The 17,859-nt window shown below is 39.8% G+C and overlaps 2 protein-coding genes across 2 annotated transcripts; one reads left to right on the top strand and one right to left on the bottom strand.

Annotated features, from left to right (window-relative positions):
- Nucleotides 1–7,590: 7,590 nt before the first annotated feature.
- Nucleotides 7,591–11,792, top strand: LOC121776089 (SNF1-related protein kinase regulatory subunit beta-2-like). Its single transcript, XM_042173218.1, has 4 exons — nucleotides 7,591–8,011; nucleotides 8,631–8,809; nucleotides 8,895–9,057; nucleotides 11,332–11,792. Exons 1-4 carry the CDS (start codon nucleotides 7,838–7,840, stop codon nucleotides 11,656–11,658), a joined length of 843 nt encoding a protein of 280 aa, XP_042029152.1. The 5' UTR covers nucleotides 7,591–7,837; the 3' UTR covers nucleotides 11,659–11,792.
- Nucleotides 11,793–12,042: 250 nt separating this feature from the next.
- Nucleotides 12,043–15,361, bottom strand: LOC121776088 (oligopeptide transporter 3-like). Its single transcript, XM_042173217.1, has 5 exons — nucleotides 14,816–15,361; nucleotides 14,637–14,734; nucleotides 13,491–14,060; nucleotides 13,157–13,412; nucleotides 12,043–13,088 (listed from the first exon to the last, which is right to left on the bottom strand). The coding sequence occupies exons 1-5, from the start codon at nucleotides 15,296–15,298 to the stop codon at nucleotides 12,288–12,290; spliced, it is 2,208 nt and encodes a 735-aa protein (XP_042029151.1). The 5' UTR covers nucleotides 15,299–15,361; the 3' UTR covers nucleotides 12,043–12,287.
- Nucleotides 15,362–17,859: the final 2,498 nt, after the last annotated feature.

Genomic DNA, 17,859 nt, shown 5'->3' with positions numbered 1-17,859 from the left:
ATTCTAATTCACTTAATATTTTTGTATGGTTAAATCAAGTACGGAATATTTAATATTGTGCGTAAAATGTCGTGTTTTGTAGGAATGGGCTTTCGTCTCCTCGAAATCCAACTTTTAGGGCTATATTTCTAAGTTTTGGGCTAATATTTCTAAATCTTGAACTATCGTCTACCATTAATATAAACATCAAAAGTCCCATAATTATAGATAACCTATTCAAGCTATCACTCTCCACTTCTTGCCCCCAAAAGCCTCAAGCTTTTGCCAATCGGAGCCCATAACATGCACCAAATTATGCAATCAAAATGTAGCAACTCCCAATATTAAGGCATTTCCACGTATCATTAAAACTCTGATAATTCATTTAAAGGGTTGGGATGGGGAAGTTAATTACATGTAGTTTGGATTTTTTGTCCATTGGCAAAAAATTGCTTCAAATTATAAACAACTTTTGGTATATAAAAAAAAGAAGTAATTATCCATATTGTGACTTATCTCTGTTGAAAGATATGAGTATTATTCATTCAACTTGTTCAGAGAATTACAATAGGTATGCCTCCTTTAAATAGGCCAAGGGTTACATAAAATTGGCAAGATTTGCCATAATACTCATTCCCTAATTAATTTTTTTCCTTGCTTACCTATTTTCCTTACTTACATATTTTCCTTTCTAACACTCCCCCTCAAGTTAAGTAATGGGATTACCGATACTTAACTTGCCCAATACCTCATGGAAGCTTCTTGCATCGACAGCTTTCGTGAGTATATCCGCCAACTGATCTTCAGATCTCACAAAAGGAAGTCATACCGTCTTGGCCTCTATATTGTCCTTTATGAAATGTCGATCCACCTCGACATGTTTTGTCCGATCATGCTGAACTGGATTTTCAGATATACTGATTGCCGCCTTATTATCACAGAACAACTTACATGACTTCTGTGAGTTTAAGTTCAACTCAGTCATCAATTTCCTCAGCCACAGAATCTCAGTCAACCCACTCTTAATCCCTCGAAATTCAGCTTCTGCACTTGACAAGGCTACCACTTTCTGTTTTTTGCTTCTCCACGTGACAAGATTTCCTCCCACAAAGGTAAAATATCCAGCAGTTGATTTTCTGTCATTTGGGTTCCCTGCCCAATCAGCATCCGTGAATCCATGAATCTCTAAATGTCCATGATTCTCGAATAGAATCCCATGGTTCGCTGTCCCTTTCAGATATCGAACAATCCTCAGTGTTGCTTCCCAGTGAGCTACTTGAGGTGCATGCATAAACTGACTAACTACTCCAACTGCATAAGCTATGTCGGGTCTAGTGTGGGATAGGTATATCAATTTCCCAACTAAACGTTGATATCTCGTGCGGTGAGTGGCTTCAGCTCCTTCAACTATCCACAGACCATGATTCTGAACCATAGGAGTATCTGCTGGCTTACAGTCCAGTAGTCCTGTCTCGGTTAACAATTCAAGTACATATTTCCTCTGACTGATGAAGATCCCTTTCTTTGACCTTAGCACTTCTATACCCAGAAAGTACTTTAGTAATCCCAAGTCCTTCATTTCAAACTCTGCAAACAAATTCTTCCTTAGCTTGCTTATTTTCTCTTCATCATCTCCCGTGAGAATCATGTCATCTACATAGATGATGAGGCATGTAATCTTTCCTTCTCTTTTCTTCAAGAATAATGTATGATCAGAGTTGCTTTGTTCATACCCATACTTCTTCATTGCCTCAGAGAATCTCCCAAACCAAGCTCTAGGTGACTGCTTTAGCCCATATAGTGTTCGTTTTAGTTTGCAAATCTTTCCTCCTTCGAAATCTCCAACAAATCCAGGTGGTGGCTCCATGTAAATGGGCTTCTTCAGTTCCCCATGTAAGAATGCGTTTGTCACGTCGAACTGATGTAGTGGCCATTCCCTGACTGCCGCTATTGAGAAGAGCACTCGAATAGTACTCATTTTTGCTACCGGTGAGAATGTTTCAGCATAATCAACTCCATAAGTCTGAGTGTATCCTTTGGCCACAAGTCTCGCCTTATACCTTTCAATCGACCCATCTGGCCTCCGTTTGATAGTGAAGACCCATCTGCATCCCACAGTTCGAACTCCATCAGGTTTAAGACATACTTCCCATGTATTGTTCTTCATCAGAGCCCGCATTTCTACTAGCATTGCTTCTCGCCATTGAGCAATTTTCATAGCCTCATCGTCCGTATATGGGATTTCTTCTTCTTCGTAAAGTGCTGCTTCAAACGACCTAGCCATCTCTGTTAGATTTGCTTTAGCCAGATTCGCCATAGAATATCGGCTTCTACTAATCCTCTCAAGACTGTATCTCTTAGCCGGGACCCCACGAGTAGTTCTGTTGGGGAGTATATAGCGGCCGGTATCACCATCAATTGCTGCATTCTCATTCTCGTCTACACCAAAAGTGTCAGGAGTAATAACTGTGTTATCTGAGCTAGTTTCAGGAATTACCTCGGATATCACTGGAGGAGGACTCGATTCAGGCGTAGGCGGTTGAGGAGGCTCTACAGTAGATGTGACTGACTCGGCAGTGACACTAGCTTGTTTTGTTGGTTCCACGTTTGAGATACTTGGATGTGGCATCGGAAAACTGAGGGGTCCAATTTTATCACACTCCCCCTGAACAGCACTCCTCCCCTGACCCCGAGGTTGGGTGTGATAGAAGTATTCACTTTCTAGAAAATTACAATTCATGGTTGTTATAACCTTCCTAGACCCCGGGTGATAGCATCGATAGCCCTTCTGATTTACCCCATACCCAAAAAAAATACATTTTATTGCACATGCAGAAAATTTTCCTCTTTCGTGTTTCGGTACATGCACATAAACGGAACAACCAAAGATTTTGAGCGGAAGTATGAGAGGTATGGGAATATCAGTTAGGGATGCGAGAGTCTGCAAAGGAGTTTTCATACCCAAAATTTTTGTAGGCAAACGATTAATCAGGTAGACAGCAGTGGCAACAGCTTCGGGCCATAAAAATTTAGGAACATTTGAGTAAAAAAACAGGGCTCTCGTGACCTCTAGGATTATCCTATTCTTTCGTTCAGCTACACCATTTTGTTCAGGAGTGTAAGGACAAGTAGTTTGATGAACTAAGTAGTTTGATGAACTAACCCCCTTTCTTTAAAAAAATCAGTCATGTCTTTGTTAACAAATTCCCTACCATTATCGGATCTAAGAATTTTGATCGTGGTTTGGAATTGTGTCTGGATCATTGTAAATAAACGGGTAAATTTTTCAAAAACGTCAGATTTATGCTTCAAAAAATATACCCAAGTCAATCTAGTGCAGTCATCCACAAAAATGAGAAAATATTTAAAACCATGATCACCAACAATAGGAGCTGGACCCCAAACATCGGCATGCACTAGAGAAAAAATAGTCTTAACACGAGTATCACTTGATCTAAAGGATTGTCTGTGGTTTTTTGCCAAAACACAAGATTCGCAAGTAATATCCTTAAAATGGGAAAACTTTGGAAAAAGCAATTTTAAATACCCCGAGAATGGATGCCCCAATCTGCGGTGCCACAACCAAGCTTCCCGATTTGCAGATCCGTGAGCAAGCATCGCGGTGCCACCTTGTTGAGTAATCTCATCCACATAATAAAGACCTTGACGCTCAGTGCCACGCCCAATTATCCTCCTCGTCCTGATATCCTGTAATACACAGAAATTTGGATGCATTAGTAACGTACAGTTTAATTCTTTCGTCACGTGGCTGATAGACATAAGTTTATGAGATAATTTGGGCACATAGAGGCAATTTGTAAGCTTCAGGGTTGGGGATATTTCAATGGTTCCACTCCCACCCACAGCGGTCAACTCTCCATCGGCAGTTTGAATTTGGCTTTTAGTTGCCCCATTAAATTCACAAATATCTTTCAGATCGTAGGTCATAGTATCAGTTGCCCCACAATAAAAAATCCACTCACTCTCCTTAGGGTCAATTTTACTTTGGGCAATGCATGCAATAGGTATATTTTCCAAGGGTGCAAAACGATTTGGGCTTAAGACGGAACTTTCAGACAATTTTGGGGTCAAACGTGGAATATAGTTTTTCTGGGGTCCTAACTGTAATTTTTGCGGGTCATATTGCATATATTCTGAACTATAAGGACCAGAAATTAAATTACTCATGCTTTGGGGTTTATTCTGAAAATCAAATTGGGGATCGGGGTTTCTCAACCCCAATCCGTTACCTCCATATGACCCGCCTTCTTTCTTCTCCGCGAAGGCTGCCTCGCCGGGCCTGCCGCCTCCACCCGGTTGAGGACCAGTATCTCCTGCTCTCCCACGGGTGTTAGTCATCTCCCTATTCCCTGCTCCTTGCAGAAATAATCCGCCTCCATCTTCGACTCCGATGGCTAATCGAGCTTTAGCCTTTTGATTTTCATCCCACCATTCCGGAAATCCAACGAGGAGGAAACATGTATCTCGAGTATGTCTTTGTTTTCCGCAATGAGAGCACCAAAATTTTGATTTGTCGGGTTTGAAACCGCCTTGGCGATTGGGCTGTTGCGCGGCAGTTCGTGGTGGTGGCTGTTTTGGTCGCGGTGGTGGCTGGTTTCTGACGGCGAACCCGTGTCCGACTTGGCCCGATGATGATCCATCGTTGATTGCGCCGGTCTGGAGATCGATGTCTGCTGCCGGCATGATTTTCAACCGCGTAACTTCTCGTTTTACCAGACCGTATGCGGTCTCGGCTGAGGGCAACGGGGTTTCCTTGAGAATATCCCCTTTCGGATCCCGTCATATCTTGCATTCAAGCCTGTTAGGAATTTGAACAGCCGTCTTGTTGCTACATACGTTCGAAGTTGGCTAATCCCCTTGTCGCAGCAATCCACAGGTTGATGTTGGCATCGGTCAATTTCGACCCAGATTCCGTGAAGATGTCGCAAATATGTTTCTAGCCCATGTTCCCCTTGCACGATTCGGCCTGCCTTTTCATCTAGATCGTACAACAGATATGGATCTGCAGTACTTTCGAATGTAGTTTGTAGGCTCTCCCACAGAGCTTGCGCGGTTTGGTGATGTGCAAAGTCGACAACAATTTCTGTTTCGACGTTGTCAATTATCCATGAGAACACTGTCATATCGGCTTCCTCCCATTCTGTGTACCCCTTCATTCCAGGTTCCGGCGGCTGCGGTGTACCGGTGATATACCTGTTTGCTCGTCTTCCCACGATGGCTACTCTCATCAGCCGTTTCCATAGGGGATAATTCATCCCGTTGAGTTTAACGGCTAGAGTAACATTCTTACTCATCTTTAATCGTGTCTCCTCCATATTTGGTTTCTCTTCATCGTCTGACATGTTGCAGGTTGAAAATAACCGCCTTCTTGGTCGGGAAAGGTATTAGGCTATGATGATTTTGTTATGAGCCTTTGCTCTGATACCATGTTGAAAGATATGAGTATTATTCATTCAACTTGTTCAGAGAATTACAATAGGTATGTCTCCTTTAAATAGGCCAAGGGTTACATAAAATTGGCAAGATTTGCCATAATACTCATTCCCTAATTATTTTTTTTTCCTTGCTTACCTATTTTCCTTACTTACCTATTTTCCTTACTAACAATCTCCCGACCTCAATCACTCGACCCAAAAAAAGAAGCAAAAGAAAGGTTAAAAAGTGGAATAATGATCATTATTGATTCATCAACATTTTACACTAGCGTAATTACCAATTCCCATCTCATCATGAAATCGAGGACCCAACTTTTGCCCTTTTCGTAATTGGCTATGGTGTTGGCCACTACCACACTTCCTCCTCTTTCAATTTACCATTTTCTATGATTATTTATTCATTTCATACAATTTTTTAAGTAGTTTTTATATCATGAAAATGACATATAACAACCTTTTCAACATCAAGTTTCTATTCCTCAATATTTATTATGACCTCCGTATGTTCTTTTTTTCCTAGGCTCATAATTGATTACAGCTCACCATCTACTCTATTTTAAACAAATTCTCAACCTATCCTTTCATCTTATTATTGCTATAGGCTTGTGAATAAAGTCCTATTCTCAATAAATTGTAGTAATAAAAAAAGGAAATTATAATAAGATAGTCAATTTGCAATTTGAAACTTTTGATCTCCTATTTCGTGACCTCACTAGCCAAGTTTTACATTTGAATATAGAAATTGAAATTATGGCAGATTTATTTGGAAATGGGTGATTTGGACGTGTGATATCGTTGAATATACATATAAGTTTTTGTTTTAAACTCGGCCCATGAAATAAAATGAAGTCGGAAGCCACCAGGTTTTGTGAGCCTCGAGACTTAGCCCAATGTCGATAATTGATATTGTTTTAGACGGCCATGTGGCGGATCCAGGATTCGCAAACGAAGGTGACGAACATGTTAATTTTACGTCCAGATAAGAGGAAGCTAGTTATATGGAGGTGGCGACGGCCCTCTCCTGCCCCCTAGATCCGCCGGTGGATGAGATAGACCCATAATAAACGCAAGCTTGGTGTTTCCCATCTCTTCGAACAAGTCTCTTCGGATACATTTGATTAATTTGTAACAATAAAAAGAAGCTAGATTAACATGATCTTTCCGTAAGAAATGACCTACATAAAATGATCTCATCTCTCCTATTACCTCTGTCTCATTAAAAATAGGGACTTTGAGGATGATGTGAATTTTAATGCAAAATTTTAAAAAGTAGGAGATAGATAGAAATAGAAGCTTACCAAATACTCCCTCCATCCCATAAAAATATGGACAATGGGTATAACACAAGAATTAAGACAAAATTGGTAAAATAAAAGAGAGGAGGTGAAATGTATGATAAAGTAGTGTTAATGGATAGTGAGATCTCTATTATTAAATTGATATAACTTTCCAAAAATAGAATGTACATATTTTTGTGGGACGGACGAAAATTAAAAGTGCACATATTTTTATGAGACGGAGGGAGTATAAAAAGAGTTTAATTTTGTGGGATGAACCAAAATGAAAATAAGGACACTAATTTAATGAGACTGTCATAGTAATTGATAGGGAAGATAGATAAGATAAAGTATGAAAACACATATTTATGTCATTTTAGGTTAGAGAACTCCAAGATAAGACTGAAAATTTTGAACCGAAACAAAAACCTAACACAAACATGTGCGAAGTTAATGCGTTTGGGTCCTCATCGTGTCGACCCAATAAAACCCTTAGGTTGGGTTCGTAAGTTTGGGTTTACTCCTAAGAAATAAAATTATTATTTTAATTATTTTTAGTATTTTAAAAAATATTACACTTTAGTTTTATTATTTAGATTTAAATTAGTCATGTTAAAATATTATTAGGTTTCAATCATGTATGATCAGGTTTCAATTATGTAATTTAGTGTTCAGGTCGTCATCGTGCTGTGTCATGCTAAATCGTATCGTATCGTACCATAGTAATAAAATGGTAGGACAATTTTTGACATGACATGAAGACAATAGACGAACACACACAAAATTAATGAGTTGAAATCCAATAATAGCCCGATGATTTGGGATTGAATCACAGGGGTTAGACTAGATATAGAGGCCCTGGCTGGTTATCCCCACCACCAACACCATCTCAACTAAGTACACGCAAACACACCACATTATTCCCCATATTAAACCCCTCATGCCCATTCCCCATTACCACCATACTTCCAAACTCAAATCAACACATCAATTCCCTCAATTCTATACCCACTCTACACTTCCACTCTCCCCAATTGCTCAATTCACCAATCCACCGCCCTTCTTCCATGCTCCCAACTCTCCATTGAACACAATTCCGCAGCTCCACTTCGAGGGCTTTTGATTATGGGGAATGCCAATGGGAGGGAGGACGGCGGCAGCGACACCCAATCGGTCGCCGAGGACTCCGCCGCCGCTCAGGTTGCCATGGCCGATCAGCAACCCCCCGAATACATGGGGGGCCACTCCCCCCCTTCTAGTCCTAGGACTTCTCAGTCGCCTCTTATGTTCAGACCTCAGGTCTCTTCACTTCTTTTCATTTTAGGCTTTGGGGATTTCTTCTTTATTTCATTAGATCCTGGAAAGATTGGATTTTTATATTCAGGTGCTATTGGGATTGTTCTAAGCTGTATTGTATGATATATGCGTGGGTGATTGTTGCGTTCTGAGCTAGCTACAGTAGATCCAAAGACATTGATGCTTGGTTTGTACATGGTGATAAAGAATTTTGCTTCTATGAATTGGTGTGCTGAAATAATGTTTGTCATTTGCCTTATTTTTTGTTAATTCAGTAGGGGTACAGTTTGTCACATTGAATTTCATGGTATGAAAGAGTTGTTGCTACAAATATCTTATTTTCTGAATGCATTACTGCTTATCCTCTTCTTAATCTTGTAAAATTTTCTGGTTGGAAATTTACAAAGATAGATATTGCAGCTTTTGCCAGTTTAAGTTTCTCATATTGGGGTCTTTTTTTTACATGAGGAAAACTCTGCTTTAAATTTTCATATTCATTGTGTGGGGGGATGTCATTAGTTTGTAATAACGCAGCTATGATGGGGCAATACCTTACGGTATCTGGTCACCTTGGGTTAGCCTATGCTATGGATTGAGAAAAATTTCCTTGTTTTCAATTCAGATGCCAGTGGTTCCTCTACAAAGACCGGACGAGTTGAACATCCCTAGCCCTTCATGGATGCAGACTAGCTCAGGTTATGAGGATGTGTATAATGAGCAAGGCATTCCTACTATGATCACATGGGGCTATGGAGGCAAGGAAGTCTCCGTGGAGGGTTCATGGGATGGCTGGAAGTCAAGGTTATTCCTTAACTGTTTAGTTCCTGAATCCATCACGTGTTTAGTTATTATAGATCATGAGCACATTTTAGATCATCTTCCACAGGAAGCCCTTGCAGAGATCAGGGAAAGACTTCACCATCATGAAGGTACTTCCTTCAGGAGTTTACCAGTACAGGTTCCTCGTAGATGGACAATGGAGGCATTCCCCCGATCTTCCCTGGGAGCAGGATGATTCAGGAAATGCTTATAACGTTTTAGATTTGCAGGTAACATTCAGGAAATGCTTATAACGTTTTAGATTTGTAGGTAACATTTTTTAATCCTTTAAAATCTGACATGTTGCTTTCACGTCTGTATTTTTTTTTAGAATAACAATGAAGTACATAAACTCAGGCTAGAGTATGTAGATATGGTATCTCAGATTCGATGTTAGTCTACCTGATTTGTTGTTACTTTCTACTTTGAGCAGGCTAAAATGCTTAAGACTCTTGGATGGTTTTCTCTTTCTTTGCTATTTTTTTGGTTTCTGAAGCTTGATACCTTGTTTTTCTCCTCATATATTCTGACAAGGTTACTGCAAGTATTTGTATTGCATGTTGGTCGTGTTTCTTATCTCAGGAAATATATACTCCATAATTCACACTGACATCCTTATGAGAGGTTTGTCTATGGATACCATAGAAATGTTAGGTCCCACTTGGATTAAGGCCAAAACGTTTGAAATAATGGATGGTCAATAATGCCAAGCATTTATATTCCATTTTGAGTATATTGACCACCCCCTACTAATAATAATTGGTTTCACTATTTGTCCTGCCAAGTAGTCTTATTTAAGAAGGGTGCTTAGAAATTGGGAGGAACACCAATTTCTTACTCTATCTATGAGGTTTTTTAGTGATACAAAATTACAAATGAAAGTTTTTGCTACGCACAAATGAGGTATGCTCAAGAAAAAGTAATACTGATGTATTAAGACTACCTATCAAAGATTTTCAGCACTGAACTATATGAAATATACCAATCAAAGCTTTTCGCCCACTTGTGTAATAAGCCAATATTCACTAAAGCAGGATACTGATGATTGCAATTGGTCCATGGAGACCAGCTATATTTAATGTACCTATAATATCCCGTGGAAAAGTCAAGAGAGTGTCAAGAACTATGCTTTCTCTGAATCTTTAGTTATGGAGCATCAGCCTCACACAGGAACCCACTAAAAATAAATTCTACGTAATTAATGCACACCTAATTGTTTCTCATCTGTTATTTGTTGGCATTTCTTGTTTCTGGTTTCCTGTTGAATGTTGGATTCCTGAAGGGTTGGTCGCAAGTACCAAGACACCAACAACTTTTTTTGTTTTCATCCATGAGTTTTGAATGTTGCAAGTCATAGCATGATTTTATGTCTAAGTACTCATCTTAAATTCATGTGATATCCAAATAATGCATACTGTTAAGTTCAATTTCTACAGATTATTGATTTGTGTTGACTTGCAAAACAATTATTTAATGAATAAATTACTAAAACTAACAGGTTTGAATTTAATTGTAAATGAGCCACATTTTATGTATTTTCTTGAACCATCATTGTCTCTTTTCATAGCATCAACTTTTGATGAAATTATGGTGCTGATAGTTTTCAAATGTCGATGTCCTTGCCACTTGGTTTTCCATTTGGCTTTTCAGTAGCTAGGGAGCCCAACCATTGAAAGCATGTGATACCAGTGGTATATTTATTTCCATGCCCCTTTCGTTTTCAGTTCAGGACTATCTTCTAGATGTTGAGTTCCTGTAGTCACTCTCTTCAATGTGATTAGATGAATGTGGAATCAGAGCATTGTTTTGTACTACTATTTGTGGTTCTTGAGTACAGTAGTTCTGGGGTCATGCACGATGGTTATAAATTATAAGTTCATGGGCACAATGATATTGACATCTATTTGATCTTTGTCCTGGTAATTGATGAATGTGTAAAACCGCATCGTTGTCATGCGTAAAAGTAAATTATATACTCTATTACTTCTACAGTCGATCATATTGACAAGTTTCCTTACTTTCTAACTGCCGATGTAATTGATTTTTCCCACAAGCTACTTATGTGATGGTGGTTGGATTATGGAATACGTTATATCGAAAAGATTCAAATTTGATATTTGATGGGCAATTGGGCATATGCTTCTTTGGAGAAACTAAATTCCATATACCAGATATGCATTTGATCGTTCCTATTGACTATTGGTATGCAGGTTAACATCTAGTTTCTTAAAGTAAGAATGTATGATGTAATTCCTAACTGCTTTTCAACTGTGAGAGGGTTTTGATATAGAACAACTTGTTGATTATGACTATTAATTTGGACTGTCAGTTATGGTTTGTTGTTGCTGTATATATGCATAGAAACTGTTGTCTGCCTATAAAAACTTGAGACACATCGAAGAATGAAAGACCGCCCCAAGACCCTCACCCCGGATATCTGTAAATATGACATCGATTGATTAGAATGCTGCAATGCTTATTGACAAGACTAACATGTGCTGCAGGATTATGTTCCAGAAGATATCGATAGCATTTCTGGTTTCGAACCGCCTCAATCACCTGACTCCAGCTACAACAATACTCTACTCGGTCAAGAGGATTTTGGGAAGGAGCCACCAATGGTTCCACCACATCTAAATTTGACATTACTGAATGCACCTTCACCCCAGATGGAGATCCCGCCTCCATACTCAAGACCGCAACATGTAGTGCTAAACCATCTTTACATGCACAGAGATAGGAACCGCCCATCCGTTGTGGCACTCGGTTCTACCAACCGCTTCCTCTCCAAATACGTGACGGTGGTGCTTTACAAGTCCATACAGAGGTAAAGATGGTGCTATGAATTTAGCCTTGATTTCTCAATGTATTTGATAACAATCAGAGATACATGTCAGGTAAATTGCTTATGTTGGATTCAGAAATAGCCATACAATGAATATTTAAAAAATCTGTTTTCATGCAATTACTTGTGCTATTGTTTCTCACTTCCTGTCCATTTATTTTCTTCTCTTCTTTTCTTTACTTGATATTTCTGTGGAGTTTGCTAAAAAGTAAAAATGTGATCCAATATTTCAATGTTGTTTCTTGATTTTTCACAGATTACAAACTTCACTTTTATTCTCACTTTGAGGGAGATGAAAAGTCTCTGTCATGATTCTAATTCACAAGAAAATTTGAAAAGGATACCTATAGTGAGAAATGAAAAACTCAAATTCAAATAACTGAATATCATATTTCCCAATTCAGCTTCCTAAAAAAGCCAGCATCAATTTGTAAATTAATGGAAGAAATAGGATATTATCATCCACATTGACAAGTGAGTGGTGCTTACTCACATTCTTTGATTTGCAACAGTTTTCCTTATTTGCCCTACCATTCTTGTGATTTACAACACCCCAACACAATTAAGTACTATATCTGTTGGATACTCAAAATTGTACCAAGCTTGCTATATACTTCAGCGGAAAACAGGGCAACCCGGAATGATAATCCCGGGTGCGGTCGGGCAGGTTGCGAGTGGGCAGTGATCGGGCTCCGACCCCCACCACTTGACATTCTTGCCCTCGTTCTGCAGAGCGAAAAACAGGAGGACTCCCATGAAAGCCGTCCCAGCATCCAGTGCAGCCGACAGAACGTAGTTGTATCGTTGCCACCACGTCCTTCTATATTTAAACACGAAGTAGTTGAATATGGTGCCCGTAGCGATCCAGCTGGCGATGTTGGTGGGCGTGGCCGGAGGCATTCCGGCAAAACCGTAGGAAATGACCGGAATGTTGATGAGGGGTATCCACTTGTTGTTTGGGAACATTTTGCTCAACAGCCATACAGGAACCGGCAACACGGCTCCGACCAGGAACAACCACACCAAGTTCCGGTACAACCCTCCTGCTCCGAACAACCTCTCCGGCCCGATCAGGCCCCATATCACGGACGCGTCAAAGGTGACACGGAACTTGGGGCATGTCCAGGGACTCTCAGGGTGCAATGACTCGATGTCGCAGATGTTTTCGATGTTTTCCAGCATCCACCACGCAACTCCCAGGTTCACTGTCCCGGAAACTAGTGTTCCAACGAGCTGAGCCAAGAACATGCTCCGTGGTGGGATCTTCATGTAGTGGCCGAGCTTGAGATCCGCAAGAAACGAGAGAGCATGGATCGTGCTGATTCGTCCGTATATCTTGAAGAGCAGATTCGCAATGGGTTTCCCCGGGAGGATGTAGCCGATGATGAACTGCGCGATTATGTCATATCCTGGTTGCTGCATTCATTTGATCAAACACAGTTAGTTGATGCATTTCACAATGTTTTGATTAAACCTTTCTTTACCTGATTAGTAGTGGCTTGAATGACTCCAATTGGGAGCGTGACGATCCAAGCCAATGCGAAGGCGAAGAGCAACCCCCACCAGGGTAGCTGCACGTCGTCTTTCCAGACAAACGACATTAATAGGGACAACACAATGCTGCCCACTAGTAGAACCAGGAACCACCATTGAGGCACCTGCTTGTAACTCCTCATCAGCTTTGTGTGGACGTCCGCTTTAGCGTTCTGCACTGCAGCTCGACTCTGCTTCCAGATATCACTGCCCAAACATCTCAGAGTTATAAAATCATCACAAAACGACGTTAATTCATGCATCAATGAGCTTCTTCTGCCAAACCTGCCATGAAACAGCGCTACATGGGTGAGCGTTGCTGTGAATCTCGCAAATCCCGAGCCAATTGAGAGGGCAAAGAGAGGGCTAAGGTAGAGCTTGCTATACTTTTCATAGGCAGATATATTAAGATCAAATTGTGGTGTCAAGATCTTAGTAGTATCATATTTATGCCCGCTGGAGGTAAACAGCTGGTTTGAAAATATAGGGAATTTCCGCGCATCAAAGGTGTTGAACTTCCAGTAACACACGGGGACAATGATGTATATGAACATGATGAACCCGACCATGACATTAAGGATAGAGGAAAACGGTGTCACCAAAGGGCTGCCATGGTAGGCTGAAATCCCAGCCCAGTCGAGGGTGAATGCACCCACACCAAGCCCATGGTAACCCGAGCCAATCTGCTGAGCAGTGATGCTGCGAGGCCACACCCAACACACCCAAGAGAAGAAGGTCAGGATCTGAAACAGGTATCCGGGGAACAAGTAGTAGATGAAGCTTCCCGCCATGCAGATGAGGAAAAACCGCATCCTTGTCATCCCCATCGACTTAGACTCTCTCTCGTGAAGGGCCCTGTCACAAAAGGTACACGAGAGTCACGCTTAGGAGACAAGACACACAACATGGAGAAAAAGGACAAAAATTCTCCAATTATTCAGCTCTTTTTATGGATCACAGTCTTCCAAAGTGGACTAGTGGAAAAGCAATCTTTATTCTACTTGTTCTTTTTCAGCATCTTACACCATGGGAATTTCAAACCACAACCAACAAGTAGAGAGGAAAAGTTTCTTTTTATGCTATCCAAATTCAAGGAACTCGAACAAAATCTCTACCTTTAAATGTGCTAATTTATGAAAACCAGAATACCAGATGCTAAAACAAGAAATGAAATGATGAAGAATGAAGAACACAAGAAATGGTTGTTAGACTAAGGTATCCACCGGCGAGAACCCAGTGACTATTCCACGTGCTGATTTGTAGGCACCTTGAAGGGTGAGACAAGGATTTAAGGTTGCCACTCGACTACACCCTTGGTTCACAAAATCTTTAAAGGTGGTATTTTTATGAAAACCAGATGCTAAAACAAGAAATGGGACGATGTAAAATGAAGAAATGAACATAAAGAAACATTTTTTTATTTTGTTTTACCTAAACAAGGAAACTTGAGCAACATTGGAAGGCCACCACATCTCAACTGGATCAACCAAGTACTTCCTCAACATCCCAGCCCATCCATATCCCACCAGCTGCAATCAGTTAATGAAATGCAATTCTAGGTTAAAGACTTCAATTTTAGCCCCAAATCAGAAATTGAACAACTTTTTCACCTGAGTAGTCAACACAATCAAGAGAGCGCAGACGAAATTGAGCGTCTGCTTGTAATAGCCCTTCATGACAGTAATCGCGCCGATGGAGTAGGCGTCACCGCCGCCGGTGGAGACGCCGCAATTGGCCATGACAGTGATGATGACGTGCTCCTTGATGTTGAAGGGCCCCGGGTTGAGGCTGAATCGCCACCGGCCGAAGAGGGAGTACTCCTTTTCCGGGAGCGCGGCGGCCATGAACTTGCCGACGGGGAGGACGGCGATCTGCATGAGGATGGCGGAGATGGAGAGGGGCTGAGTGCGGTAGATGAAGAAGGTGTTGAGGAACATGAGGAGGACGCAGGAGGAGATGCCGAGGACCCAGGCGCGGAATGTCATGACGGGGAGGGTCGGGTCGTCGGTCTCCGGCACCACCAGCGCCACCTCCTCCACGGGGCACCGCTCGGCCTCGTCGCCGGAGGGTTTCGTGGCGGAATCGGTCACCATTGAGGGATGGGGTTTTGGAGGTTTTTTGTTGCTTTGTGATGATTGTTGTTAGCTCTGCTCTGTCAGTGTCTCGTTGCATATATAAAGGATTTTGGGCCTTTTATTTTTTATTTTTTTAAAAAAAATGGTTTTTGGTGATGGAATCCTTAATTTGAAATTTCTACACTGATTTTTTTAGTATGCAATTGATTGGATGTGGAAAATCAATGGGGTGCCGATAGCTTTATTACTTATTACTGGTAAAATCAAGGCTGTCAGAATCGTAAAGGAATTTGGAATCGAGGAAAGAAGACATATTGTCACGTGTTGTGTCTGGTTAAAAAAAAAGTAGAGATAAGAAGATTAATCAGAATAATTTTAATGATTATTGAATTCTATTTGAATTCTTTAGTACAATTAAAATACTAGTTATTTTAAGATATTAAAGATAAAATTAGTCGTTCTTACTATTTTAGTTTTGGAGCAAATTCAGAGTCTTTTTTCGGTGACTTGATTGTGAACTTTGATACATAGATGACGAAGTCATAATTCATTACTGTGAATTACTCTTATATGTAAACAAAGCTATATCGAAAAACTAGCCGTGACTTGGATTTTGAATTATTCTATTTTAGGATAACTCACGACCTATCTAGTATTTTATGACAATTCAAAGCTATAATTATTTTTGGAATCCGTCAGTTTGCCGCAAATATTGATTAGTATTTTATACTTAGACGCTATTTGCCTACATTAAATTAGATATATTTACCATTTTGTGAAGAAAAAAATCACTGTTAGTGGTTAGTACCCTGATATCCTCATTGATGATATAACACAAATTATAGTAATAAAGTTTTAATTGAAATCTAAGCAAATTCTTATAATAAATGCCAATCTCCCACTATTAAAGAAGAAAATCACTGGTTAGCAATTTTAGAATTGAACAAAATTAATCATAGTAATTTAGGATTGGAAAAACAACTCTTTCAATTATACATGTCACACATACGTGCGTGTACGTATACATGCGATCTCGACATGCCATAGTCTATTTCATGTCACTGTTTTTTCGTGGATGTGAGAAATAAAGTGTTAGTCAATTTCTTCGTTGATCATTCATAAATTAATAATAGCCCCTAATTAAATTAAGAAAAGAGTAAACAACACGTGGCGTAATAAGCTATTAATGGTAGTGGCGGAAGGTCTGCTACTTTTGAAGCGTGAGAGTGTCACGTGCTGTCTTGATTCCGACACACTTTCGTACGTTAGCCACATCAGCAGTATCCGTGGAATCTTCGTGGGACCCAATGGGGAGCTGCCACGTCGGATTTTCGCTCCGTGTTGTCCACAAGCAAACTGTTTGTTTTTTTGACGCCGTTAAGTTGGGAAGGGGAGATCTTCGGTGATTACCAGACGGAGTTAGTACTGACGTCTGAATTCGTGTGTTGAGCATGTGTTCATACCGTGGCTGGTTTGAACCTCACATATTGCTCATCGCTTTGCTCTTTTTGAATCTCTATCTTTGGAATTTGGTTCAATTCAACTGATTTTTTCCACTCATCAAATTAGTATTTGACTGAATGCGATGTAATCGAAATTAATTACTTTCCTCCTTAAATTCCGAGCTCTTTCACTACTGAAATGTAAATTTTTGAATTCATGAATTTAATAGAGAATTATTAAGTGTGATACTATCCCAATTGTGTTCATAATTCCTCAAAATGGAAGTGTACACAACACATGACAATTTCATAGAAACATATAGGAGAGCCCAATTTAGTAGTATATTATTAATGGTAAAACATTTTTTTTACACTGAATTGTGAATATCAGTTTTAATGAAAATGCTGGGGACAGTGAAGGTTCAGCTCAGCTCAGCTCTATGTAATTAAATTAAAGATAGGTGGAAGAAATGAGAAGTATTCATCAATAATTAATGAACTCGTGAATGCTCTGAAGGACTGAATTTATTACATAAAAGTTCCTATCATTATAACTCTCACTGAAACAGTTCCATTACTCACATTAATTGAAATAGAAGAAACACTTGCAAGTGCAGTGACAATATAATTTGGAAGAAGAAGCGAAATTTGATTTTGAGATTTAATTTTCTGTTTTCCTTCAAAATTTGAGAAATTTTTCACATTAATAAAATATTGAAGAAATAACAGGGTTATTATTTGAAACCTTTTATTCCATACAAGTTAAAAATCCCCATCTTATCAAAGAAAAAGAAGAAGATAATCTCTATCTTATTAGAGACCCTACGGTTGAATAGTATTTTTAATAGAGACCCTTCGGTTGAATAGTATTTTTAACAAGACCTTCAAAAATAATGTGTTCATTATTTATTGATTTGTGTTTTCATTTTATTTTAATTTTAAGATAGCGCCAAGTGTAAAAAAAAGGTGATTTTGTGGCACTCTATGTGGAAGTGGTCCCACTAATTTGACTTGCTGAAAGATGGGCCCACCTACAGTTGTGAGGAGTCCTGCCTACCGAACGCGTTCACATTGTTGTCGGGCCCACACTTTTTCTGGACCTTCGTTGACTTGACGCACACTTCTCTTGTGAAGTCT

The sequence above is a fragment of the Salvia splendens genome, chromosome 18 (assembly GCF_004379255.2).
Source record: "Salvia splendens isolate huo1 chromosome 18, SspV2, whole genome shotgun sequence".
Classification (NCBI taxonomy): Eukaryota; Viridiplantae; Streptophyta; class Magnoliopsida; order Lamiales; family Lamiaceae; genus Salvia; species Salvia splendens.
The sequence above is the reverse complement of the archived record's forward strand: the minus strand, read 5'-3'. Positions and strand labels throughout refer to the sequence as shown.

Excerpts from the sequence above, each read along its gene's own strand:
- LOC121776088 (XM_042173217.1), bottom strand. The coding sequence starts at position 15,298 with ATGGTGACCGATTCCGCCACGAAACCCTCCGGCGACGAGGCCGAGCGG. Across the intron at positions 14,735-14,815 it reads TGATTGTGTTGACTACTCAG|CTGGTGGGATATGGATGGGC; the intron begins GTGAAAAAGTTG and ends AACTGATTGCAG. Across the intron at positions 14,061-14,636 it reads GCTCAAGTTTCCTTGTTTAG|GGCCCTTCACGAGAGAGAGT; the intron begins GTAAAACAAAAT and ends CTTTTGTGACAG.
- LOC121776089 (XM_042173218.1), top strand. The coding sequence starts at position 7,838 with ATGGGGAATGCCAATGGGAGGGAGGACGGCGGCAGCGACACCCAATCG. Across the intron at positions 8,810-8,894 it reads TGGGATGGCTGGAAGTCAAG|GAAGCCCTTGCAGAGATCAG; the intron begins GTTATTCCTTAA and ends CATCTTCCACAG. Across the intron at positions 9,058-11,331 it reads ATAACGTTTTAGATTTGCAG|GATTATGTTCCAGAAGATAT; the intron begins GTAACATTCAGG and ends CATGTGCTGCAG.